The sequence below is a fragment of the Juglans regia genome, chromosome 2, assembly GCF_001411555.2.
Source record: "Juglans regia cultivar Chandler chromosome 2, Walnut 2.0, whole genome shotgun sequence".
Classification (NCBI taxonomy): domain Eukaryota; kingdom Viridiplantae; phylum Streptophyta; class Magnoliopsida; order Fagales; family Juglandaceae; genus Juglans; species Juglans regia.
The window spans coordinates 34,014,746-34,042,542 of NC_049902.1; the positions used below are offsets into that span (position 1 = coordinate 34,014,746).

Sequence of the window (27,797 nt, forward strand, 5' to 3'; positions counted from 1 at the left end):
TAGTGAGGAAGCTGCCACATCAGCTATTGTATTATTAACAGTTCAAATGAGATGTTTTGTTAAAAATTAAATAAAATATTATTTTTTAATATTATTTTTATTTTAAAATTTAAAAAAAATTAAATTATTTATTATATTTTATATGAGAGTTTAAAAAAATTGTCAGAGATGAGATAATATTGTGAATCCAAACCTGGCAGCTATGATCTTCACCTCTGCATAAGATTCCACTGGCCCCAGCATGCAGAGTCTTCCAATTCATGCTAAGAAATTGCTTAATGAAACCACAGCATCTACCTATTAGCTAATCAAAACTGAACAGAACAATAGCAAACTTCCAATGAATTGCTTACTCATAATCTATTTCAAATACTACTAAAACTACAGTTATTAATAGCACTAATTGAAAAAATCAACAGTAAGTATCACCACATAAGAGAATGTACAGTTATTGATAGCATAACCTAATAGTCATGAAAGGATAACCCGAAAATTATACACGTACAGGGTGGTATAAGATTAGCTCCTACAAGGGAGTGTTAAAATATACTTTCATAAGATATTTGTGGGGGAGAGGAAGAAATGCCCTTGTATTGTTGCTTTTCAAAGACAGAACAACAAGGAGCTTCAGGAAGGCAGTAGACAAAATTGGGTTTCTTTTTTTTTTTTTCTCTCTTGAAAATTGTTTCACACCTAAATCCCGTAGCAGCAGAAAATCACTGCGATGGCAGAGCAATCCATGTTGAAAACACATCAAGTCAATCAAAAGGCAGCTTGGTCATTGCTATAAACTCTATAAGAGAACAGAGGCACAGAGTCTCATATTTACAGTGAAAAGAAACATCCTTGTCAGGATCTACATGAACCAGTACACCATCTCTGAAAAGAAATTTTGAATCAAGCATGAGTCGGGTATTCCGGGAGGTGTTTTCTTTTGCAGTGCAACTTTGGCTTATGTTGTGACAACTACATTCCACCGGCATCACAACTCTATTTCCCGACTTTTTGCAATGACATGCTCTAATTTCTGGACATTCAACATACTTTTTGCCTTTCAGGCTCTCATCACATGAATTGCTGAAATCTTCAGCAGCAACATAAATTTTTGTAATTGCTGAAAGAAGATGCACCGATAATGATGCGACAACATCATGTACATCCTCTACCGTCCAATGACTCCCGTTCAATCCCCACTCATGAATAAGGATTTTCTGCGTCAAACCATGGAGGTTGTATAGGCATTCAGCACAACATTGATAAAAACAAACAACCCCCTTGGCAGAAATGCTGTTGTTGCTAGAAGAGAAGCTGTTACCTATAATGTGCTCATCAGTGTCTGGCTTACCATCACTGGCCATAACGCCAGTCTTTATTGAGGACACATTATTTACCTGGTTGCAGACTTCTTTGGCGTTGGATGACTTAACATTACCCAATTCACTAGAACTACCAAGACCATTCTCAGAAAGGCCAACAGATTCTGTGGACGCAAATCCGTTGGAATGTTTTGATGACCCAGACTTGCGGCTCACCACTGCAAGATTTTCACTATTTTCCAACCCGCAAAGTCCAGATTTCATCCCATTCTCCTCATTCAAAATCGCACCAACCAAATGACTTACAGCAGGTGAATTGTGAAGTTTATCCATTGTGGAATGGCCCAAGGTGACAATTTGCTGTGGAGAGCCTTCTTCAGAAATTGCAACTCTATTACCAGAGCAAGGATAACTTGAATCACCATTTCCTGGGTTCAGGTCAAGATGTTCAATGTCTACAGCAGCAATTCCCATAGTACTTTCCACCAGCACTTCAGGCACATGGCAGCTATCACCACAAACACTTGGCCTGCATTCTTCACTTTGAACTTCATTATCCACACGTGCATTCTGATTATCTAAAAATTCCTTACTAGTCAGGCTAGGGTTTGCCATAGTTGGAGTGTCCAGCTCTAAACTGAAAATGGAAGGAATTATTATTAGGTAACAATTCAACAGGTGAAATTAATTATACAAGCATGTTAGCGAGCAATGACAACCGTACCTCTGCAGTGAGTACACCCAGCTGTTAACCATATCTTCCAGATAAGCTACTTGTGACAAAAGACGAACATATTGATATCGATCTTTTCCAGCTTGAACCTTTTCATTGATCTGTCCAACTAGAAACTCAAGAACCTTGCGTACCTCAATTGAGACTTCTCTAGGTGATGAGTAGACACCTCTATATGCCAATAAACCAACAGCAATGAGGCCTCTAACCAACCCAGACTTTTCTTTGCTTCTAATATTGCTGGCACTACAAGCAACAGCCACCTTTTCTAATGAATTATTTGGACGAATAATACAGGAATTGAATGGCCAGCCCTTCCAAGGCCCAATTATGTCAGCAGAGGGACCCTCTTTCAGCTTTGATGTGACCCAACAAAGTTCAGCAAAATGAGGATATCGCAGAATTTGATAGCCGAAAGTAGATGTTGCAAAGAGCAAGCTTGGTTTCCCCTTCACGGTTCTATTATTGGGTGGCTGTGGAACTTTTATAAAAGACTCATCAGGATAGTATGTTTTATGCTTGCATTCATTGGCTAATCCATGATCAGAGCTGATATTTATTGTATCTGTGCGGCCTTCAATGGAATCACAATCTATGTACTCCTTGCATGAACTGGCATGGATGTGAGACTTTTTATGAATCAACTGAACAAGCTGTTGGACTATATCCTTGGATAATTCTGCCACAGAAAGATTGATCACCATATCACGGTTGAACTTCCCATCAATTTGGACTGAAAATCGAGGGACTGTGTGCTCTGAAGTTGACTGACTGCAATTTGATAATTCAGTCCTAAAGAACTGTCTTATTTTAACTGGAAGTTCCATATATGGAACTTCTGAAGTAGCCTGTGCGAGAATTAGAAACAATGAGTACATAATGATCTACAAGAAGAAAAAGTGGACTACAACACAAAGTATTGCAAAAGCTTGACTCAAGTGAAGGCTCTTACATTTAAAACATTTTTTAAAAAAGTAATTGATTTTATTGATAGCAAATAAAGGCAAAGTCAAGTACACATAATGTATACAGGAGAAACACCGGATTGGAAAAAGAAATCTGAGATTTAAACATATTAACATTATTTTTATAAGTAAACATATTAACAGATTATAAATTTAAATTACTACCTAGAGTAATAAATTCCGACTGATTCAATTGTTTGTCAAAAAGTGGTATCTATTATTCGTAACTTATAAATGCTTCACAGAAGAAAATAAAGATACGCAAATCCAGGAAAAAGGCTTTATTCTTTGGAGATAGATAAGGAACCACAGCAATCTTGATAAAAGAGATACCCTAAGGCATTGTCAAGAGAACATTCGGAATAATAAACCTGTAAATTAAGCCACAAGCACATAACCTCAGGGAATATTTGAGGTTGGGGGGAAGGGAGGAAGATTCGTACCAGAATCATCAAAGATGTAGATACACATAGAGATTCTGCCTGTTCAATGAATGAGCTCCAGGCATGTGAAGCACTTTGACCAGCACATTGTTGGTCAGTCATCTCTGCTGATTTGAATTTCTTTTTATCTGACTCACTTTCCTTTTGAACAACCAGATCAGGAAATTGATGATGCTTTGAGCAGGAATCGCTCTCCTCAGGAACTTGGTGATTTATCCCCATGGCCCACAAATCAATTCTTGGCATAAATACTACACAAGGCCCAGCACTAGCACATTTCACTGCCAATGACAGAGATAATTATGAGGAAATTTTCAATGAATTAAAAGTAGCTATCTCAGCGGCATAACATCCACACAAGCACTTAATTCATCAGGTTATGGGCATAATTCTTGAGTTCGGGGCGTTCCCTTTCTCAATTATGGCATACTAGGTTTGGTTGCCATCTAGGTCTCCTATAAGATGCCACCCATAAATGGTAATAATTTTGACATAAAGCTTACTGAGTTAAACCCTATCCACATTATAGTATGGGAGAAAAATGGAATAGCAACCACATTCACAAAATGATCACAAGACATTAAAGTGAGCTGTCTCATTTGGGGGGGCGGCTTAAGGAATTACTGTATGTGAATAAAATCACACTTTTCTCTGCAGTGAGTGATATCCTCCCAACTACTTTCTCTCCCAGTATAGCAAGTCATTGAAAAAACTTAAGGACTACAGCAAGTCATTGGGACTAGATGTATACTGAATAGAGCTGCCACATGATGGGCTTGGACTAGTTAGGGACTGATTTAAGGCTTTCATCAAAGTTGGCAAGGTAGGTTTTCACATCGTATACATCAAAACCACTTGCAAAAATTCCAAATGATAATATTAAACCACTTGTCAAGGCCCTGTAAATTAACGTCAAGAAATCTCCTCTCCCTTTCCCCAACCCTCATGCTAAGCCAAGTCAAACAAGTGTTGCCATGAGTGACAATATTTTTAATTGTTATTTTTTTTAACTGAGTGGCAATCTTTTAAGCTTAATGATATATTTTTTTCTAACATGCCAGAGCATGCCAACAGCGCGACTGAGACAAGTACAAGTCCAACTTACCACCTTGTGTTCTACATTGCAATGTCCCTAGTTTACTCATAGTTTGAACCATATCACTGAAACAGAAGATAAAGAGGTGGAACATACTTAATAATTGTGTTATCCCTTGCACCACATCTCCATGTCCTTCTTGTGAAACTGTAGCCATATCAATCTTTTGAATATCAACATTCCCAACAAAGCAGTGGAGAAGACAAGATGCAAGATGCCTCTGGCCAGATCTGGGACTTCCAGCAATCAATATTCGGAAACCTGCTTTGCTTCTAGATGCAAATGACATGTTTGGGAACAAATTTGTGCGGGTGCCACCATGGTATTCAATGGAAGGTTCAAAGCTTACCACGTTATCAACACTACCATCATTCAAAGCATCAGAACCAGCAGAGTCAGCATCTCCTAGTAAAATGCCGGAATATGAAAGCTTCCTCTCTATATCCTTCGCAATATCTGCTTCCTTCAGAAAATCATCAAGATGGGACCACCAACGTTCAGTAGACATGTTCTTCTTATCCAAAGCAAAAACTATTACACTTTTAATCATTGCTGCAGCTTTAGAGATAGGAGGCGGTAACCCAAGGCGTTCATCGAGATAAAGGGAAACAATCAAACTGCAAAATGATTGCAGCAGACAAGGGATAAGATATCTGGGGAGAGGAGCAGATACTACATCATTAGCAGCAATTCCTGCTTCTCTACGAGAGCATGGAGGCGGAGAAGACAATAGGGCCTCCAGCCAATCCCTCTCCTCCACCTCAAAGGCAGGAAGTGGAAGGCGCTTATGAACAGAAGCTTTCTCTGCAGCAGCAGATAAAATTCGTTGCAAAGGGAAATTTCTCTTCAAAGCAATGATGGCTGCTTGAGTACAGAGAGCCTGTAGATCAGCACCAGCAAAACCTGCAGTTCTTTTCGCAATCCACTGGAGCAAGGATCCTGTAATTGGTTTTGGCCACCTTTGAGTGTGTAGCGACAAGATAGCAGCTCTGTCCTGAACTGAAGGCAGAGGAAAATAAATCTCCCGGTCAAATCTCCCAGGTCGCCTTAATGCCGGATCAACAGCATCAGGACGATTCGTTGCACCTATTACTATGACTGAGCCTCGAGACTTTAACCCATCCAATAAAGCAAGTAATGTTGACACAACTGAACTATGTGTCTGATCTTGCTGCCTTGTGCGACAGGGTGCCAACCCATCTATCTCATCAAAGAATATGATAGAAGGTTGACATCTTTCGGCAACCTGAAACAAGAGTCTCAGCTGACGCTCTGCATCGCCAACATATTTTCCTAAGCAATCTGCACCTTTGCGAGCAAAATATGCTATCCGTTTATCACCACGAGCACATGCACCTATCAGTGCCCGAACAACTAGAGTTTTACCTGTTCCAGGATACCCATGCAAAAGGACACCTCTAGGAGGTGTAAGCCCCAGATTATTAAAAAACTCAGGATATAGCAAAGGTAATATGACAACTTCCTTCATGCATCGTATGACATCTTGAAGCCCAGCAACAGAATCCCAACCCTGAAATAAATTTCCACTTTCTGATTCTGAGCCACCAATGTATACAGGTGCAATCCTTAATAAGTCTCGGTGAAGCCTCCTACTCTCACGCTTCAAAAATTCTTCATCCTCACCGCAGTTCTCTAACCATTTCTCTTCAGTTTCAATATCCTTTCGCCAAGCATCATTTGAAAGCTTCCTCATTTCCAACTTCAATTTCTTAGCCTTCAGTTTCTTTATCCGTGCTAGATATTGGCTACCTTGAGGTTGAAAAATATGCCGATGATCTGTGCAGGCAATAAGAAATTTGCGATGATCAAAGATGCAACCATTTGCTCGCGCACAAGGCTGCAAAATATAGATAGAATACAAATACTTCAAGGTTGGTAACATTAGATGATTGCCTTGTCCTCAAAACAGGAAAAACAAAATCCCAGAAAAAATATAAACTTCATTGACACCAAATAACTAACCAAGTGGTATGTTTTTGGACACCGATCAACACGACATCCAATAGTTGCTCCCGGCCTCCCACAGCGGGTGCACTTTAAAGCTCTTCCTCTGCAAAGCGCAGCTCTTACGTTCTTCAAGCATCCCAAACCAGCAAAATAAACCTGCAAACACAGATCACAAATATTTACTGCACTTTGGACAGTAAACTGAACTGCAAATAAATGAATGAAAAATGATGTCAACTTCCAGTAGCAAACATATTAAACCAATGAAAATGTAAAGAAAAAGAAAAGGGAAGATAGAGAAGGCATCTATTAATAGACACTCCCTTCATCCTTAAGTTAGTCCAAATTTCTATTTTGGATGACCCTAAACTATTACCCATGTCAAAAGGTAAATACACAATGGGGTTCTTAGTTACATGATATTAATAATTACATGTTAAAAAATTAAAAATATATATATGAGAATTAAAATGAAGGGCAAAAGAGTTAAAATAAAAAATGAAATGCTTTTAGTACCCTTCTTATATAGTGTGCCCTCTCCAGAGAAATTATAAATTTGGGACAGAGGGAGTGTAAGTTGTGACGATTAAGAGAAGAAAGCTTTTAATTGAAGCCATTGATATTTAGGCCTCATTTGGTTACGCATATGAGATGAAATGAGTTGAGAAATCTGTGAATAGTAATAAAATAGTTTGTGAATAGCAGTGAAATTGTTTGACTTAAAATGTTTTATGGGTTTTTGGGAAAAGAAAGAGAAAAGTTGAATAAAAATATTATAAAGTTAAAATATTGTTAGAATATAATTTTTTTAATATTATTTTTGTTTTGGGATTTGAAAATGTTGAATTGTTTTTTGTGTTTGTTTGGAAGTTTGGGAAAGTTGTAATGATTAGGTAATTATTAGATGAAAAAGTTGAAAATTTGAAAATTTGAAATTGAAAAATGTGTGTTTGAATAGTGTTTAGATGTTGAGATGGGTTGAGACCATTTGTGAAACCAAACCGGGCAAGTAATAGTAACATCACAGTGCAGTATCTTTTCAGATGAGTATGTTTATGATTTTTTCAAATTATAAAAATTGTTGATTGCTTATACAAAAATTATTTTCTCAATTATAATTGCTTCCACTAAAAAAGTGAATCGCTTTTAGTACACTTCAGCAGGGAGACCACCACAATAATTTCTTGTAAAGATGTAGGGGTTTTAAAACTTGGAACTACTCAACAATAATAGTGAGGCTGACCTCCTATAATTCTTATGTAAACTATATCAACTAAGATTGAGGAATTTCTTTAAATTGGAAAAATAAGGTAACTATAAAACAATGAGCACGAAAACCAATATAAAATGGCACCAACAACAATCAGCATTAGCATCTTCTCAATGCTAAATATATTAGCAACTTTCAAATAGATAATGCCATCCTGAAAAGAAGCAAATAATTAAAAGTGAGTCAAGAACCATACCTCTGGGCTCCATACAGCACAGTGTTGATGAACCCATATCCCAGCAATACCATAGCGATCGTTTATAGGACCCAGGAGCCGGCCAAGCCAGCCAGGTTCATCACCAAAACCATCCCATAAGTCATAGTTAGGTTCCTCTGAACCTGAAGTGCCACTATATGCCTCATTTTCACTGTCACCGGCATCTTGGATTAACCTCTTCGGTGGTTTACCATCAGTCCCTCCCCCACACAAACCACACCGTCTACCCTCTTTAATGCGTGGCTTGCCGAGTGTATCACTTGAAGTACATTTGGACTTTTCCACCTTCATGGTGTTCTCGTGTTCCACAGTTTTATTACCAACCCTAGCCAAAACAACATCCTTCCCATCATGAACCTTAGCCAAATCAACATCCTTTCCGTCATGAACCTTAGCCAAATCAACATCCTTTCCGTCATCAACCTTAGCCAAATCAACATCCTTTCCATCATGAACCTTAGCCAAATCAATATCCTTCCCATCATGAGACCCTCCATCTTCATCTTCCACTTGGAATGTCGAAATTCCAACATCATTTGGATTTTCTCCTTCCTCCCCACAATCTGATCGTTCCACTTGCTTATCACCAAGCTCCACAGTTTCCACATTGTCATTGCCAACACAACCCTCCTCTGTCCTTGAAACGTTTACCGCTCCTCTCTTCTCTTCCTCGACTAACTCTTGGCCATTAACATCCACCCTATCCCTTTCATTTTCACCACCCATTTCACACTCCAAAAGTGAGTCACCATCCTCATCCTTGTCCCCAATGACCTCCACTTCTTCCCTCTCATTCTTCTCCTCCATCCCACTTAACACATTCTTGATCTCTCCTTCCCTCAAATCTCTCGTCCCTTTAGTCCTACCTGTTCTCTTTGACTTCACAACCATGGACTTCCCAGCCTCCAAATCCCTTTTGTTCTCATCCAATTCACCCGCTACCACCTTCTCCTCCTCCCTAATTCCACTCGTTTCCCATAAAAGCTTGCGTTTCCCACTGGGTGAGCCCCTCTCCTCCTGAACCCCAACACTTACATTCTTCCCCCTCGATCTCAACCTTGATTTCCAACTACCCGGCGTCTCCTCACCCCCTAAATCCCCACTCTCACAGGGAGAAGAACTCTTTGCAATCTTCTCACCACCTAACATTACACTCCTCGCAATCTTCCTTCTCTTCTTCACCGGAGGCGGTGAAACGTCGAGCAAAATAGGAGCCCGGCGCACCCGTGAGCTCCGTCTAAGCTCCGCAAGGTCATCCCCGCCGTCGCCCTCATTTGATTCACCATGGTTTCGATTATACTCCTCTTCACATATCGCATCGAGCCTCTTGTGCTTCTTCCGAAGCCGAGGACCCGACGGATTCGTATTCCCCCGCTTTGAAGACGAAGCTGGGGCCGTCGACGGCAATCGCATCACATAAAAGACAATTATATAGATTCTATATGAAGGTATAAATATCAGTGCGTAAACGAGCTTATATAGGTGTATATAGTATAGTAATCTGCCGAGTGGAAAAAAGGGTATTGAGTGATCTACTTCTTCGTCAAACTGGGTGTTCAGTTAAGCTTAGATTGAGAGGGAAAACGCAGTGTGAAGGATACGCGAGGGACTCACCGGGGGATTGCCGAGTCGGATCGGTCCGAGATAGGAATGAAGAAGCTGAAAACAAAGAGAGAAAGAAAAACCCTAGGATACAAAAATTAAAACGAAAGATTTGCCCCCCCTTTCTGCTTCAGAATCCTACAAAAGTATGAGGAATCCGTGAAGAATGGTAGGGGGTTTCAGGTTGGGGTGTCCCCGAGAGAAACCCATGTATCTCTGTGAAAGCTCTCTGTTAGTTGTTGCTTCACAGGAAGACTAGGGCGTGAGCTTAATAAGAAGAGGAGGGAGGGAGGGGTTCTTGATTCACAACGATATTTGCTTTGAACTTTTCAATCCCACGCGCGCCTTAAAGCACGTGTTGTTCTTTATATTCCATGAATTAGGCGGACCAACCAATGAGATTTCGATTATGTGGGCCCTATAGGAACACTTTTGGGGTGTATTTTTGGTAGTGTGAGAACCACGCACGTAAGAAGGGAGTGGGTAATTGGGGTTGCATTTTTGGGTTAATTTTTCATGTCACTAATTTTAGAGGGCCGAACGTTGCCGCCAAATATGCAAAGTGTTTGCAAATTTGCACATATATATATTTATATATATTTATATAGGAAAAGGAAAGAGAGATTGTTGTTTTTGGGGGGCATCTCTGTAGGGCTTAAAAAATAAATGGAAGGACAACGGCTCCTTCAGTGCCCAAGTTGAATCTATTTGATGAAGATGCTTTTTTTTTTTTTTTTTTTTTTTTTTTTTTTGTGGGGCTATTCCCTCAATAATAATTTCCTCCCACCAATATAAGCTCATATAAGATATAAGATATAAGATATACATCAGTTACTATTCACTCTCACACTTCATATTTATAATTTTTTTTTTATAAAGTATAAAGATATTTTTTATAGAGTGTAGAGTAATAAATAGTAACTGATAAGAAGAATTTTTTAAAATAAAAATATATTTGTTTGTGTATGTTCTAGTCTTTGTCAAGCTCTAAGCACCCATACCTATCATTTTAAGCTTTCACTATTTGTGGTTAGGGGATTTTCATGAGATAACAAAAAAAAAACTCAAATTATAAATTCATATTTGTGTGACAAGGCTGAAAAAATATTGTCTTGAGGCCACCTAAAATGGTAAATGGCTACAATCCCCACGTTTTTTGTGATTGTATTATATCATCAACACGGTATATCTACATCCAAACATGTCATCAATAAGCCTTACCACTTTATAAGATAAAGAACCTATTAAAACCTCCTATTAGGGATTTTGATTTTGATTTTGAATTTTTTTTTTTTACAATTTATTCATAAATATTTCTACACTAATTATGAAAACTTGGAGGATCCAAACATCCCCAGAAGCCGTGGGGCTTAAACTTATGCATGGAAGTAACAAGAGAAGGTCTAATAAGCTTTTCTTACTGTGCCTTTAATTTTTATTAAGAAGAAGTAAAGAAAGATTCTTGGTTGGCAGTGGTAGGTGCGTAATAATTAACAGCTCCCTTGTCAAATTTGCTTTTGGGTGGGTCAAGCATTATTGGGCTACGATAGGTGGCATAATATAATTGGTCACTAGATTGTACGAAGTGGGCTAAGCAAGCTCAGTCCTCCGGCCCAAACAATTTCAGACAATTTCAGGTTGTTACGTTTGAACAGTGATGTATTTTTAAATGAAAAATACTCTAGCTATAAAGAGATTACACAAAAATTTTAAATAAAATATTATTTTTAATATTATTATTATTTAAAAATTTAAAAATTTTGAATTATTTATTATATTTAATGTAAAAATTTATAAAAATTATAATAATAAAATAAGATAAGATGGGCTCGCTTTTCTAGAGCACGAAAAAAGCTTTTACTAATTGAGAGCTCAATTTATTTTAATCCCACCAAAGAAAGCGAACACTCCATTGAAAATTAAATTGATCTACCAAAAATAGCCTTTTATTGTTTTCATTCAATTGCAAAAAATGCTCATTTCATTGAACAAATGTATTGTCATGTGACAGATTAAACCCTTCTGCGTAAGAGCATTGTAATGTGAAAAATAATGAATTTCTATATTACCCTGAGGATGAAGAGAAAAGGTATAACCTTGCATATAAAAGAGTTGACACAATCCATCTTCAACAGTTCCACTCGGAGAGAACCCAGCAATTACACCAACCGAAGAGAGCATGGCTGTAATATTCTTTTTCCAGCCAAACTTCCCAACTTTCTTCCAGTTCTTGCTGCATGCTGTAATAGCATAATGTGTGTGTGTGTGTGTGTGTGTGAGAGAGAGAGAGAGGGAGAGAGTATAGATTAATGAATGGAATAAATTCGTTCATTTTTTTAATTTTTTCCTGAATACATGCAGTTAAGTGACAAATGACAAATCTAGCTGGAAGCAGCTATCTTATCCGATTCTTGAATAGGAATTCAACATCTTCAGGAGAAGTGGAACTCCTCTTAGCGGTAATCTGCATGACTGCACCATCAGCAAGCATATGTAGCAACACTCTTGCTATGTTCTTTGTGTCATCAATCCCAAGATGATGACTTCCCACCAATGGTATTCGAAGTTCCTTCATCATGGTCATCATTCCTGTGGCCTTCAACCATAATCAAATAAACATTCATCAAGAAAGGTAGAGAAACTTCATAAAGAAACTGCGAAAATAAGGCGCATTTCCAGACAGTCAAATCAGAAACTTAGTTATTGTGGGTCAGTTGACTTCCCCTCCGTTTTTTTTTTTTCTTACATCAAGTCTGGTTCTTTATTTTTCACCCCAATGCCGCATCACATGTTAAAAGAAGAATATATAATCTTTCTGTTAAACAAAGAAGTTGTGAAATTGTCCGAACGTACCCTCCTTTTATAGAAATTTAAATAGACATCTTTGAGATTGATCCACTCCATAAAATATGGGGGAACCTTCATCTTCGAGACTTTGCATTGCTGAGGGACCTTTGTTTTCAAATCCCAATTTCCACTGGTAAAGTAAAACAATATATGTTAGCAAACCAAATTGTAGAATTTGCTTATTCTTTGGTCCTTACTTGAATACCAGTTAATACTATACTATTCAAGTAGACATTACAAGGTCTAGATACTAGTTTTGAGGTGTGCTATCAAAACAGCATTCGGTATCATATGTATTTCAATATCAATGAATAATAACCGTATTTCACAATCCATGTCAGAAGAGAAGCAAATTAAAAAAATAAATAAATTCCAAGTGCATAGAAAAAGTATGAAAACGTAAAAGAGCAGTCAGACTCACCAAGTTATAAATGCTGCCCCATTAAGACTGCCACCCAACTGTTTTTCCCACAAGCGATGCTGAGCCAACCAAACTTCAAATTGATCAAGTACTTCCTTAAATGGTATAGCTGTATCATGCCAGACACTGCACACTTACGTGAGTTATATTAATCTGGCAGCTGTAGCTTATATATTCAAAATACCAGTGATTACTTAAAAGAAGATATTATATATTTACTAATGGAATACTAAGTTGCGGAAATTATCTATGATATAGGCATAAGCATGAATAAAACTAAATTCATCCTTAATGAATAATATACCTTATGATCAAGGTGAAATGCTTAATTAAACTTTCAAACATTGAACTTAAATTTCATGGAGAATAGATTGGGAACCTCAATTATTTGAGACAAACATGAAGTGGAAATAAAAGGTATAGGTTGGGGGATGGACGTGATGATAGAGCACGGGCATCCATTAATAGATTATTACTAAATAAAAAACAGTTGTTTTAGTCACAAAGTTAACAAATCTACCAATTAATATTGATAAAAATGAGTTTGTAGGACTCAAGTAGTTGTAATAGCATACCGGTCAACTCCAAACTTGCCATACTTTCCTTCAATATATTCATTTATCCTTTGCTCACTCATTTCCGAGGGCCTTACAAACCTGCAAAAGATAATGGAAAAGTAAGATTAAAAGATATGTTGCCAAAGACATCACAAGAAAATACAGCAAATTAATTATTTGAAGTAGGTAAGATTCTTGAAGAAACATTAAGCCAGGAATGTTTCCTATAGTGATATGTCAAATATACCCCGGCTAAATGAACAAAGCGACTTCGTACATAATAGGTCTGCTATGTAGAAAAGTGCAGAATCTGTTTTGCCCTAAAATGGTTTTTTTCCAAAAAGCTTGTTCTAAAATTTAAATACTCCAAATTAAGTTCATAATCGCACAAGCTTCATCAGGGCCACTTTTCCTTGCAGTAAAAATGCAATCATTTTTTTCTTATACCCAGAAAAATAAATAAATAAATAAATAATTGAGAAAAAAGTCCATCTTTTCTTTTGTTTCATAATGGTCCCAAGGGTAATGAACACACAAAACAGAGTGAAACTATATTTAACAAACCTGTGGAAAAAGTCCCTGACCTCCATGGTTTTTGCATTTATCATCAGAACTGGAAACTCAAGAATCTCAACTCTGCCCTCCAAATCAAGCACCAGAAAAAAGTCTAAGTTCTGGGAGGGTATGCATTTCAACATAGAAATATTCACTTCAAGGTCCCTGGAGCAATCATGATTGAACTTCCCAAGGTGGATAGCATCATCCATCTGCACAATATAGTAACCATAATTACAATTCAAAACTCTTTAAGGCATTTGAAATTAATATACACGTGTGACACATAACAGTTTGGGTTATATAACTTATGAATTTTGGTTAACTGCCACCAACAGCTAAGTATGAATCAGGAAACCAGTGGACAAGGATTATGAATAGAGTTTGAAACAACTGCAAAACTAACCTGTCCATATTCTTTTTATTTTGTTATCCTATAAAGCACCACGTTGTCACTAACAATTTATATATTCCTATTTTTTCTGTCAGCATCGTCTTCTAACCAGAAAGTGAAGCTGAATTCAGGTTTTGAAGATAAACATGCAGGTTCCAGCAATATATTTAGTAGTCAAGGAGACATTGTTTGAATTAATGCCCAGAGCATGTTGTGGCAAAAACAAAATAATGGGCTGTAAATGTGTTCTTTCATTGATGGGTAGCACTTGAATTCATCTACTCAGCTTCTTAGCTTACTGATATCCAAAAGTCGTGTTTGAACTAGCCCGGGTGAGTGATGCAAGTTGCTTTCCGTCTATCAGGCTGCAAGACTATGTTATAATGTATTATCACTATAAGGGCTCATGGGATGGCTGTAGAGGCTTCGAAGGAATTGTACAAGCCATTAGCCTGCCAAAGAAAATAAACGCAAGCTATTTGAGGGGGCTCGTCTCAACAGTCAAAATAAGCTGTAGTTTGTAACAAAGCTTTTCTTTTTAATCCTACGCATATATGTGAGTTTGAGTTAAAGGTGGCATGTTAGAGGCTTTTAGTTTTGATACTTGATGAGACACGACGCAGCTTGTGTTGTCAGTCTTTTGTTTGAGATTAAGAGATATTGGATTGTACATAAACGTATAGAGTGACAGAAGTTTGAGTATTTTCAGTTAATAATTTACGAGTAGAAATCCATCCTTTTCTCTTTTCATTTTGTTTCATCCGATTATAATGATTATAATCGCAGCTTGTGTTTGATAAAAGAAACTCTATTCCTATTAATCTAGTCTTATCAAACATGCTTCAAAAGTTCAATTTTCCCTTTTAGCGGTCGACGTTTGTATAGCGTAACGTAACTGTAAGTCACATGGTAGATTATGTGCCATTTGATGATCCAAAAACAAACAAAGAACACAGAAATAGATAAGAGAACGTGATTTATTCACAAAAAGGAGTTTCTTACTCGTTGAAAGATTTCATCAAACAAATGGATTACAATGCATAGAGGCCAATCAATCACGACAAACAAATAAACATTGCCGCAAAACTAAAACCTACTAGTACAGATACATGAATTGCAGAAAGCATCGAGGTTTCAGAAAGATGATGAGGCTGGTGGGTTAAGCTCACCTTAGTGCACTTGCCTTGCGTGTAGTACAAACACATGGGCTTCCAACGACTGCTGCTTCCTTTCTGAGATGGAAGAGTAGGAGGGGACGATTTGTCTTGGGGAGTAGTAGAGAGAGATGCAGAGAGATTGAAAGCATGCATTGGAGGGAGCGAACGAATTTGGGAAGAGAGAGCAATGGGAAGGAGAGGGTACAGATAGCTCGGGCGAAACGGAGAAACGCAGGAGAGATAAGCTTTGGGAAAGGTATACGCCATTGCTGCGTTCCTACCCAGTCTCTGGGAGAGTGATTTTGATGTTTTAACACACAAAAATGCTGTATACCCAGTTTCTGGGAGAGTGATTTTGATGTTTTGAGATGGATTGTGAATAGTAATAAGATGAGTTGTGAATAATAGTGAGATTTGTAAGTTAAAGTTACTTAATAGTAATGAATAGTAATCAGATGAGTTGAGATGAGCTGAGATGAGCTGAGATCTCTTTCGAATCCAAACGTCTCCTTGTCTAATTTAATATCGCTGAATACGAACAATATTAAATATTATAAAATTTACTTCAGTCTCATTTGTTTTCGCTACACATCTATCTTATTTCATCTAATTATTACAACTTTCTTAAATTCTCACATAAAATAAAATAAACAATTCAAATTTTTCAACTTACAAAATAATAATAATATTAAAAACTATATTATATATCTGTCTTTCTCACTTTTAGATCAGTTTAAAAGATGCTCCATGAGGGCACTTCTAGGTTCTAACGACACAACGGTAGTGCACCGGTGCTTGGGAAAATTGGAGCCAGTCGAGGAGGGTGAGACGATAATCTATATTAAAGTTACATCCCCAACTTGGAATGTTGTATTCTTCAATTTTGAGAGAATTAGAACATGTTCCTGCCTAAGAAACCAACATAAAAGAGCTACAAGTCATCCTTGAAAGTTGTCTCAAAAGACTCGCTACTCGCTAGTTAGTCACATTCTAACAGCTTTCAATTACATGCAAGATAATTAAACAAGAACACTGTCAAGTAAAAATAAAATTCAATCTCTAAATCTGAAAGGGAAAGAGACGGAGTAGAACAATATATATATATATAGATGGCACATATGCAATGAACTATACACATATATTCAGTTAGATCAAAGTTGTAAACATCTTTAAATCCCAAAACTACAATCAGACATCAACCAGCAGGCAGCAGCCGATTTCATCAGTCATTTCCTTCTTCATCAAGCTCGGTACAATCTTCTATCATGTCAGTTCTAGCAGTTTGATTACTCATTGTGCGCATCTCGTCAATTTCAATAAGCAGCAATGGGTCACACACCACTTTTTCTGCCTGCAGTAACTTAGGGCAACCTGACGCGAGAAAAAATGGTCAGTAGTGAGGTTCAAGCAGGAAATTAAAAATGAGTTTTCCTACAGGCAACCGGGGTGGGGAACCCCCGGGGAATCGGCTCAGCCGAGATATATTAAAAAAAAAACCACTGAAATGTCTGATCCCAACATTCAAACAGTCCTCCCCTTCCCATTCTCGTTCTATATCTCTCTCTCTCTCTCTCTCTCTTTCTTTTCTTTTATCTTTCCTTCTTTCTTAGTAAATTCAAAACAAATGGCGGCAGTAATATCTTCTTTCTCCGTTCTCAGTTTGAGAGAGTGATAATTCATTTTCAGTTCTGGGAGAGTGAACTTGCAATGCTGAAAAAAAGTCCAGATTTTCCGTTTGACCATGACGCAAGTTTCGCAAATGATAGTGAAATTTTTGCAAATGCTCTGTTTGGTTTGCAGGAAAAAGTAGGAAAGAAAAGAAAAGAAAACTAATAGACTGAATCTTAAATCATTTTTACATTTGGATTTCAGAAGACAAACATTTGGAATGCAAGTTCAGAACCGACACCTCTACTCTTGAAAGCAGATGACCATACTTGGATCTGCACAAAATGCAGGTTCTTTAGCCCAAAATAATTCAAGCTTCCAGGTCAATCTAGTTCAGATGAACACTTCCGGACAGAAAGAAAGAGGACGAAAGAGAAGCACGAAGCATGGTTTAAAAAAAAAAAAATCACAACCAGACTGAAAACAGTGAAGGCTGAGAAAACAGTGAAGACAGGCTACAAATCACAACCAGACTGAAAATCACAAATCGTTAAAGGTTTCAAAAGTTTGATCTGTGTTTGTCACCGTGGCACCCATTATTTCTTTACCACCAAAGCTCACAAATTTACTCCTGGTAGCAGTTGTTTTGGAGCAAACCAAATGGGTTTTGCAACTTGCTGTGAAGTACAATCGGATGTTTGCGATGTGCAGAGGAGAGAAATGTAGAGGGAGAATGAGAAGAAGAAGAGGGTAGAAAAAAACTGAAAGAGAGAGAGAAAGGGAACGAAATGAAAAGGAAAGAAATGTAGAAAAAATAAAATTCTTCATCAAAAGAAGCACCCGGTTACATGGGGGTTTCCCAGCTTGGTTGCAAGTAGAGTTTCTCATTATAAATCCATGGGCACTAAAAAGCTATTTACCTGCTACAGGGCATTGAGAACGTGGATTCTTGGACCGCATGTAAAGCATGACAGCCTTCTTTTCATAAATGTGCTTGCAAGCCACGCTGCATCCGCCAAAGAAAACGTTGGAAAATGTGTAAGATAAATTGATGAGTCATGCTTGCTCCAGTGTCTAAAATCAGACGTAACAAGGTGAAAATTATGACTTTTGGAGAATCTTTTACTCCATGAAACTTAGAATGTATGACTCGTGTGTTTGGCAAGGCTACAAATTTTACAAGTCAGTGTTGGCAAAATACACTAAACATCTGTCCGCTCACTGTTGTTATAAAACCATCACTTCTCTTTAAGCAAGAAGCTCCTTGAGAAGCTTGCCAGAAACGAAATTCACAAGGACCCAAAGCTATGTATTAGAAATAATTATCTTCAAGTGCATAATAATACTCACTGGACTTTCTGTCCTATTCATCAATCTCCCACTAGTAAATCGTAATTTTGGGGGGGGGGGGGGGGGGGTTCATGGGGTAAGATTTGAGTGGAAGAAGAGGGACATAGGGTAAGATGAGAACTATTTTTGGAACAAAAAGCCAGAAAAACTTTAAAGTGATTCATAAAGTACCTGCGAACAGGTTCTGCCAGTTCAGTAACAGGCTTTCCACTTAATGGGCAAGTGATATTCAAAAGGTTGCACTGGGTACTAGTCATTACAATGTCCTCCTGCTCTTCACCTGGCATTGGCTCTCCAGCATGATGAACATTCTGCAGGAAAATAGTGAGAGCATTGCTTAATTAGTACTAAAAGCTTGAATAACTTTTGTATAAGCGAAAAAAAACTCGAATGATTATACCCATAAAATGTTGCCTACGGGACCTGCTAGTATTGGGTGTTAGTTGTTAGCTGATGCTAATCACTGTCACTATCACTGTGTTGTTTCTTGTTTATTGTTACTATAAGTTTGCAATTTTCCTTTTTTGAAGGTAAATTTCATTCAAAGTGCAAAAGGGTGCAACCCAAGTGCACCAGAATTTTTTCTTTTTTATTTGGCACTGGGTGTCCGAGAACAAAGTCCCAACTAATCCCAGTGCACAGGGCTCAGGCCCTCGGCAAGGAGTTTCCCACCAGTGCACATCGGATAATTCAATGGGAAGTTCCTCTAGTTTGAAAGCCCCTAAAAATTGTTTGCACCCAAGATGATTCGAACCTTAGACCTAGAGGGAGCAAACCACCAAGACCAAGGTTTTTACCAATTGAGCCAACCCCTAAGGGTGGAGTGAGCCAACCCCTAAGGGTGGAGTGCACCAGAAGTATACAATAGAGAATACACAACTATAGGAATCAAGAATAAGGCATAATTGTTAGTAGGACTCAGGCATGAATAAGGATAGTTTTCCTTATTTCCATTCTCGGGTAGGACTGCGTTAAGTAGAATTTTTTAAAACTCTTTGGAAGCCTATAAGGCATAGATTCTGAACAAGAACGACAGTGAAGAAGCATTACTTTTAAGAAAGTAATAGATAATATTTCAGTAAAGAGATTAGAATAAAACACCTAAACAGAAAATTTTTAACATTTAAAAATTAAGAACAAAAACTAAAAAAAAAAATTGATAAGTAAGAAAACTTTAAAAAAAAAAGTTAGTTTTTGTTTATAAGCAAAAAGTTTTAGTTAGTTTTTTTTTAACAAAAACTAAAAAAATTAGTACTAAATTTTGAACTTTTTGTCTATCCTTTTAATACAGCACCATCCAAGAAAACTTCGAAAGAAATTGATAGAAAGCATACCCAGATAGCTTCTCTAAATTGGCGTGTTATACGATCGTTTTGTGGAGCTGAAGACGAACTAGCCTTGAGCTTCACAATCTCCTCCTCAAACAACTTCTTAAAACGTGATAACTGCATTTGAAATGCCAACTAAAACATAAGCCAGCGAAAAGGCAAAACAAATATTCTTATAAAAAAATCACTGGAAGAGAAAAATGATGAATGAAATATAGAATTAAATCACCTCTCCTGCAGGCTGGTACCTATCTCCTACAGATTTAATTGCTGATGAAAAATGTGTACAATCTTCATAAGCAGCCAACAACTCAACAACAGTATTTTCAAGCTCCTTCACCTGCAGCAACATCCAGTCACTATTGTTAAGTATCTAGAATACAAGGATTCATAGACTAACAATAAAATAACTCCAATTATCAAACCATACGAGAGAGAATATATCAACCAAGGCATCAAGAAATAAAGAAATAGTGGCTTCAGTTCCAGGGGACTTAATACAAGTTTTTGAGGCTGAGATCATTTATATATCCAAACCATTCATATTAATCTCTTTTTTTTTCCAAACACAAATTATTTGAACCTTATCAATTCAAATCAAAGAATTATTGGTAAAAACAAGGATCCATAAGATCTAACAGGGTTTCTCAGGATTGTAAACAAAAATGTCATAAGATTTTCAAACCACATCATGCTCTTTATGTTGCTAAAGAATGAACTCACCCAGAGAAAGTCCAGTAGTTATCCCAAGCTTAGTCAAGTGGAGAATTTTGTAATATGAGGTTCCAAATGACCAAAAGAAATTGACAGACAAATTTCATGAACTCACCCAGAGAAAGTCTGGTAGTTATCCCAAACTTAGTCAAGTGGAGAATTTTGTAATCTGAGGTTCCAAATGACCAAAATAAATTGACAGACAAATTTCAACTTCTTACCTTTCCCAACATTTTCTCAGCCAACAATCATAGGATTGAACTAGTGCTAAAAATTTTCAAGCATCAGATGAGTGAATCCATTTTCTTCTAGAATAACAAATGCTAAAACGAAATTCAAATCCAAAAAGTTAATTTCCTTTCACTTTTTCATATTCTCTTGCCAACGAGGCGGCAGAAACATAAATACTAGCAAAAGAACAAAAAAAAGGCCCGTTCTCCAGAATACCATCTCAGACTGATTATCTCTCTCCAAATCAACCGCAATTTCCTTCATCATATTCAACGCCTTACGAATTTCCTGAGGGGAAAAACCAAAATTGAGTTGCAGTAATATTGGAAGAATAATGCTACATTTACAAAGAAATTACACAAAACAATGTCATGACTTAATATGATCTGTTAGATCTACTTTATAATAAGAAAAACTCTACTTTCACCCGGGACGGGGACACCCCACGTACCCGAGTTCCACATCAGATTTAGTTAAACAGTGCGTTTGCACCTTTGATTTCAGAAGGAAATCAAACTCCACTCCATGAAGACAAATATCTTCACCTCCAGGATAGAACTCGCACCGAACACACCCAGAGGAGAAAAAAAAACATTCCCCTTCTCTCCAATGGCGTTCTCTGCAATTTCTACCAGTTGCCCCTTTTTTCTTCCTCTACCCCAGAACCCCCATCAAGTTCTTCACCTCAAAACTCAGTTTCTTTTAGGTTTTCACAGTCAAAACTCAACAGTCGCAAACCCAGTTCAGTCCGAAGAAGAGGGGCTTGATGTCTCTTGTAAAAAAGTTTGGATATTTCAGAATCTAAAATATGGGAAATTGGGATTTAAAATTTCAGTTTTAAGGGTGGTACAGCAGATTACAAAGAGATGAAGTAGTAGCAAAGTGGAAGAAAGTGAAGGGAAAGATGTCTCTTCATATTCACTGTCATATAAGTGGAGGTCATTTTCTCTTCGATTTGTTTGCTAGGCTCAGATACTTCATCTTCTGCAAAGAACTACCAGTGGTAAAAAGTCTCTTATTAATTCCTTCTAATTTTTATTTTCAATTTTTTGTTGTTGAATCAGTCGCTAACGAAGAAGGATTTTTACGAACATATTTTTGGGATGAGTTTGGCGCTAGGTGAGATGGCTTTCTGAAATGAGTTTTTTTTTTTTTAATATAAAAGTGACGTGGCTAATGCCACGTCAAGCGATTCCGCAACGGGTACCCAACGGCAGGTACCTATAGCAGAATTGTTATAATAAAAATAACATCACAATATGATGAACCACATCAAACCACATCAGCTTGCGAAATTACTTTTGTGTAATCACTTTGTGGTTAGGGTATATTCAGAATCAGAATATGAATTACAATGCGATTCAGAATCACTTGGCTAGGAAGTCAAAGCGCTTATCTTACTTTCAAAAGTGAAAAAAATCACAGCCTATACTCTGAAAAGCAAGATAGAACTTACAATGGAATCAAACATAAAGTAAATTAGGAGAGGCGATCAATAAGATTTACCATTTTCAAATCCCAGGAAGCACTTATATTTGTTTTAAAAGCAAGGGCTTACCGTTCCTATCAAAAAAGTTTTATTCTTGCTTATAAAAAAAAAGGGCTTACCAAGTTCACTTTCAGAAGAAAATGAAAAACTGCTTTCACAATCAAATAATAGACTACCTTAGGGTCTAAACTTCATTACATAAAAACGCTTCCAGTTAAACGCTTCAACGATGCCGAACAAACAGCCCCTTTTGGATTTTGGGGGATAGCTACAGGCACTGCTAGGCCAGCATTATCAAAGCACATAACATTTTCTTCGAAACCGAAAATTGGAAACGAATTTGATTCTTAAAAGCACGAAAAAGTACTTCCAAACCGGTAAATCAAGAAAAGATCAAAGAAGATTACGGTAATGAGGGAGTTATTGTCGGAGTACAGAGTAGAAGCTGCAGTTTTGATTCTTCCGGTGGCGCCGTCAAACCGGGAGGCGGAGGTGGATGCCATGGGTGATCTCTAGGGTTTCTCAATCTGAGAAGCGGGGTTGATTTGTGACCATTTTGGAGGGAGACGGGGAGAGAAAAAAGTTTCCCGCGCCTCGTTTGGGGAATCAGGAGAGGTATGGACTATGGAGTCTATGGACGGTGATGAGATTTGACGGATGAAAGTTAACATAAAATATTGTTTTTTAATATTATTAGTTTTTAAAATTTTAAAAAATTGTGATTTTGTTTATATTTATAATCTATCTCAATCCATCTCAATTTATTGTATCTTATCATTATAATTTTTTTAAATTCTCACACAAAATATAATAAACAATTCAATTTTTTAAAATTTTAAAACAATTTTTTTAAATTTTTATATAAAATATAATAAATAATTTAATTTTTATTATACTATTTACAAACCATCTCAATTTATCTTAATTCATTCCTGAATCTAAACTATTTCTGAATTGTTAAGAAATTTATAATAATTAAATTAAATGAAATAAAATGAGTTAAAGAGATTCTCTCTAAACTAATGCCCCTTAATCGGATGTTGATAAGTGTTTTTCTTTGTTTTTTTACCAGCAATATTTGATTCAAACAAATTTTCATAAATATGTCTTATTGAGAATTTATGAAAATAGTTAAATTTATTTTATGATAAAAAAAAGTCACAAATATACCAACTCTTTTATCAAAAGCTGATTCAATTTATAACGATTCGTAAGTTTAAAGAGTTATATTGAAGATGTAAAGTGACATTGGAGAATTAGGGTTAGTTTGGACACGAACATATTAGAATATTTGTGAATAGCAATAAAATTATATATAAATAATAATAAAATTATATGAGTTAAGATATTTTATTGAATTTTAGAAAATGAAAGAGAAAAAATTAAATAATATAGAGTCAATAAATTGTTTAAATATTATTTTTTAATATTATTTTTATTTTAAAATTTGAAAATATTGTATTATTTTTTATATTTTGTTTAAGAGTTTAGAAAAGTTGTAATGATTAAATGAAAAAATTGAAATTTTAAAATTGAAAAGTATTTTATATTTTTTAGTGGCGGAACCATAAATTTGTTTTAGGGAGGGCCAAGCAAAGCTAAAACTATAATAAAATATTTTTTGTTATATTTCTATACAATTTTTTATGCGGTATAGAACAATCTGATAGTAAGATCTAAAATAAAAATAAAATGCGTTCAGTATAACCTATGTATTAAAAAAGTATATGATATATTAAGAACAATATATCATTAAAATAACATAAAAATACTCATACAAATATATCAAACAAAAGAAACACAAAATGTCTAAAATTGTAACTTGCATTCTTTTAAAGAAACAAAATCATCAAGTATTAAATTTAAATCAAAATTATTAGCTATTTCTCTTTCAATATAGATAACTAAATTATTTACTAGAAACTCATCTTTAATTTTGTTGCAAAATCTTGTTTTAACAATTTTCATAGTTGAAAATGTTCGTTCACTGATCGTTATAGATACTGGAAAAGCTAAAACAAGACGAATCAATCTATCAATAAGATAGTATGTTTTTTATTTATCTGTCTCTACCAATCTTCAACGTAAATCTGCAATGGATGACAAACTTTGAAACTTTAGATTAGTAAGCACTTCAACTTCAATTCTGAAATGTCAATAAGATAAATCAACTTTTATAGGATGTCAACTTCAACTTCAAAATATTTCAATTGAAACCTTAAATTACTTTTCTCGTTCTCAAAAAAATCAATAAGATAATACTTTTCAGCAAAATAACAGATATCATCAATATTAAATGATTTATAAGCATCATTTGGATCTAAAACTGAACTAAGGGCTAAAAGCTTTGTTGCTCATTCACCAAACTTATTGTCAAGCTTTTGCATTTAAAAATCTATAATAGCATTAAATATTTCAAAATGATAATGATGATCTATTGTAATGTGATTTCGTTGATGACAACCACAACCATATACATAACGAAGGCTCAATTCTGGAATGTCAATATCAAATTTCTTGGAGAAAGAGACAATATTCTCAAGTAGATTTTCTCAACCTTTATTTCTCAACTTTTAAATGAGTCATTTTGTAGTAGAAACTATATTCATGACATTCAAGATGTCTTGAGATTTTTGCTACAAAACTTGACTAAGAATATCAGTAATACCCATGATTTCTTTCATTAAATGTAAAATAAATTTAAATTGGAATAATGTAATCATTTTATAAGCAGCATTCGCATCCCCGCATTGAGAGTAAGTGGATCATTATTTTATTATGTTTTCAAGCACCGAGCAAGTGGCTCCAAACATTCGTAGTACACTGCAAATAAAATAAAAATGAGAACCCCAACGAGAATCAACGGCTCGTTTGACAGTGCCAATTTGGTTAGCTCATTTTCCACTTTCAAGTTCATCAATAGCTATCATATGTGCAATTTGTGTTACCTGAGCAGTTTGCAGTTCATCGTGACGTTTACATGAAGCACCCACTACTTTGATAATAAAATTCAAATTTGAGAAAAACTCATGAACAGAAACTACATTTCTAGATGCAGCAACTAATGCTAAGTATAATCGATGAGCAAAAGAATGAACATAGTATGCATATGGGCAACTTTAAGAAATAATGCTTGCAATTCTTTCCATTTACCACGCATATTACTAGCATCATCATATCATTGCCCACAAATATTTTAAATATCAAGACAAAGATGAGAAAGAACAATATATATTTCATTATTTAGAATCAATGCCGATGTATCTTTAACATGTACAAGATCAAAAAATTGTTATTGTATAAAACCATCACCATCAACAAATCTCATGATTATAGTCATTTGCTCTCTCTTAGACTCATTTTGTGCCTCATCTACAATAATGCAAAATTTAGAATTTTCAACATCTTCACTAATTTTATTTCTCACTTTCTTTGCAATAATTTTCAAAATCTCTTTTTGAATTTTGGGTGAAGTATACTTTGAAGATTTATGAGCATTTTTCAAAACAAGTTTTCCAACTTTGTCATTATACGAAGCGAAGAGTTTAAGCATTTCAAGAAAATTACCTCGATTTTTTGAATCAGGGGTCTCATCATGACCTCTAAAGGTACATCCTTGAAATACAAGTCATCGAACAACATCAATAGATTTTTTTACTCAGAGTCAATTGTTGAGAATTTGCTCGGAGCTTTGTGCATTCATTGCTTTATCAATATGTCGTGATCGTTTTAATAAATCTTCACAAGCTTTCACAGCATTATCATGACAAGAGCAATGATCCTCCCTAATATGATTCAAAAAGGCACAATGTTTTCCATCATTAATCTTCTTCCAATTTATAAATCATATGACAGTAAATACATCACATCCAGAACGTTGAGATACTTTTATTGTAAAAAGATAATAAGGTAAACAATATGCAGCATATTTTGATAAAGAATACTCTAGCCAAGATGCGAATTGTACAAACCAAGAAGCTTGAAAGCGGCGAGAACGTTTTTTAGAATAAAAAAATGGATATTTTGAGAGACGTATATGATATGGACCCATTTTCAAGTAAGCTCTTCTTATTTTATCACGTTGATTGACTGGATAGTCTCACATAGGAGGACGTAATCTTGGATCTCGTTATAGAAAAAATATATCAATCTCTTTATAATCAAGAGTTGACGATGTAAAATGAATCTTTTCAGACTCCACAATTGAAGAGTTAAGATCATGATTTTCCTCAGGTTCAATCTTTGGAATTTTAGAAGAATTTTCTGGACTGTCAACTTCTTTTCTTTTGAAGAATGAGTCGATAGTTATCAATTTAGACATAATTCATGAACCTAAATTTAAAATCAAATTGAAACATATAAAATAAAGTTAGATATATATAAATTCAATTACTCATGAAATATGAATTTAAAGTTAATCTTTAAGCATAAAATAAATAATCATTCAATAGACATAATTATATATAAGCCAAACCAAGTAGTAATCAATCTATTTTAAAAAGAAAAAAAAATTAAACAAAAATACAACTACATGATGCATCAATACATGAAAGAAGGGGAAAAGTAAAAAAAAAACCTTTAAAAACACTGCATCAAATTTAATAGATTCAATACAATTATATATATGAATGAACATTAAATTCGAAAAAAGAGAGAAAAATCAAATCTTGTATCAGACAACGCACTGGTGAAAAACTTTAAATTGTTTAAAGGTATGAACACGTAATCGGTAACCGTAGGTCCGTAAGCCTTAAAAGCTAGCCTTTTGGTAGATCATCTAGACAAGACAACTTTAAAATTTAAACTTTTAGAATAGAAAAAGAGAACTGCAGTACAGAGGCGGTAGTGAAAGAGACCATCCGAATTCTTTTTTGTTTTTATTGAGAGTAAAAGCGTGTTATTAGGTTATAGATCATTTTATTTTATATGAGATGTATTTTATTTATTTTATTTTTAAATTTGATTAATTTTTAAAAAACTAGACTTATAAGTAATTAATTTATAAAATCAAAATAATTTTGTAGAGGGGGGCCAAGATAATTTTTTAGAGGGGACCAACACAAAATTAGATTAATATAATCATAGTAAATTATAAAAAAAAATAATATATATTATTATTATTTTTTCAAACTTTCTTTTGGGGGGGGCGGGGCGGTGGCCCCCAGCCCCTTCATAGGTCCACCGATGATTTTAGTGATATTTGTAAATGAAATATTTGACCGTTAGGGTGTTAGGGACTATGTACAAGAAAAATAGTTACAAGATTAATTAGAGAGATATGTTTGTAATTGTAATCATTGGTGTGCATATATGGGAAGTAGTGGAGGAATACTTGGGTGTGCATATATGTAAAGTATGCTCTAGCTTTGTCATGGTTATGGTTAACACTCCTGTGTGGTAGAAGGCAAAATTTGGTCCAGAGTGATCGAAGAGCAATTAAGTCGGCCAAAAGGCTAGGTAAAAATATTTGCAAAAGTAGAGTTGAAAATAAAATGCATATCTAGATCAATAGTACCATGTACATAATGAATAATAC

General features: G+C 35.6%; 3 protein-coding genes across 3 annotated transcripts; all 3 read right to left on the reverse strand.

The window, feature by feature from the left end:
* Positions 1 to 335: 335 nt before the first annotated feature.
* On the reverse strand, positions 336 to 9,858 carry LOC109012823. Its single transcript, XM_018994646.2, has 6 exons — positions 7,988 to 9,858; positions 6,537 to 6,677; positions 4,650 to 6,411; positions 3,458 to 3,738; positions 2,041 to 2,897; positions 336 to 1,953 (listed from the first exon to the last, which is right to left on the reverse strand). Exons 1-6 carry the CDS (start codon positions 9,419 to 9,421, stop codon positions 759 to 761), a joined length of 5,670 nt encoding a protein of 1,889 aa, XP_018850191.1. The 5' UTR covers positions 9,422 to 9,858; the 3' UTR covers positions 336 to 758.
* A 1,823-nt stretch (positions 9,859 to 11,681) lies between these two features.
* On the reverse strand, positions 11,682 to 15,941 carry LOC109012829 (uncharacterized exonuclease domain-containing protein At3g15140). Its single transcript, XM_018994659.2, has 6 exons — positions 15,554 to 15,941; positions 14,000 to 14,202; positions 13,454 to 13,534; positions 12,879 to 13,004; positions 12,464 to 12,587; positions 11,682 to 12,206 (listed from the first exon to the last, which is right to left on the reverse strand). Exons 1-6 carry the CDS (start codon positions 15,806 to 15,808, stop codon positions 12,006 to 12,008), a joined length of 990 nt encoding a protein of 329 aa, XP_018850204.1. The 5' UTR covers positions 15,809 to 15,941; the 3' UTR covers positions 11,682 to 12,005.
* A 640-nt stretch (positions 15,942 to 16,581) lies between these two features.
* LOC109012836 (E3 SUMO-protein ligase MMS21) lies at positions 16,582 to 22,920 on the reverse strand. The gene is made up of 7 exons (XM_018994672.2): positions 22,669 to 22,920; positions 20,989 to 21,060; positions 20,057 to 20,167; positions 19,834 to 19,944; positions 18,671 to 18,810; positions 18,070 to 18,155; positions 16,582 to 16,912 (listed from the first exon to the last, which is right to left on the reverse strand). The coding sequence occupies exons 1-7, from the start codon at positions 22,762 to 22,764 to the stop codon at positions 16,764 to 16,766; spliced, it is 765 nt and encodes a 254-aa protein (XP_018850217.1). The 5' UTR covers positions 22,765 to 22,920; the 3' UTR covers positions 16,582 to 16,763.
* Positions 22,921 to 27,797: the final 4,877 nt, after the last annotated feature.

What these genes read in the sequence shown, in the direction of transcription:
- LOC109012829 (XM_018994659.2), bottom strand. Translation starts at nt 15,808, where the DNA reads ATGGCGTATACCTTTCCCAAAGCTTATCTCTCCTGCGTTTCTCCGTTT. An exon ending in GGGGCAGCATTTATAACTTG is followed by an intron (nt 12,588 to 12,878) that starts GTGAGTCTGACT and finishes TTACTTTACCAG; the next exon opens with TGGAAATTGGGATTTGAAAA. An exon ending in TAAATTTCTATAAAAGGAGG is followed by an intron (nt 12,207 to 12,463) that starts GTACGTTCGGAC and finishes TTATGGTTGAAG; the next exon opens with GCCACAGGAATGATGACCAT.
- LOC109012836 (XM_018994672.2), bottom strand. Translation starts at nt 22,764, where the DNA reads ATGGCATCCACCTCCGCCTCCCGGTTTGACGGCGCCACCGGAAGAATC. An exon ending in GAGATAATCAGTCTGAGATG is followed by an intron (nt 20,168 to 20,988) that starts GTATTCTGGAGA and finishes ATGTTGCTGCAG; the next exon opens with GTGAAGGAGCTTGAAAATAC. An exon ending in GGTACCAGCCTGCAGGAGAG is followed by an intron (nt 19,945 to 20,056) that starts GTGATTTAATTC and finishes TTTCAAATGCAG; the next exon opens with TTATCACGTTTTAAGAAGTT.
- LOC109012823 (XM_018994646.2), bottom strand. Translation starts at nt 9,421, where the DNA reads ATGCGATTGCCGTCGACGGCCCCAGCTTCGTCTTCAAAGCGGGGGAAT. An exon ending in GTCCAAAAACATACCACTTG is followed by an intron (nt 6,412 to 6,536) that starts GTTAGTTATTTG and finishes TATATTTTGCAG; the next exon opens with CCTTGTGCGCGAGCAAATGG. An exon ending in CTACATCTTTGATGATTCTG is followed by an intron (nt 2,898 to 3,457) that starts GTACGAATCTTC and finishes ATTCTCGCACAG; the next exon opens with GCTACTTCAGAAGTTCCATA.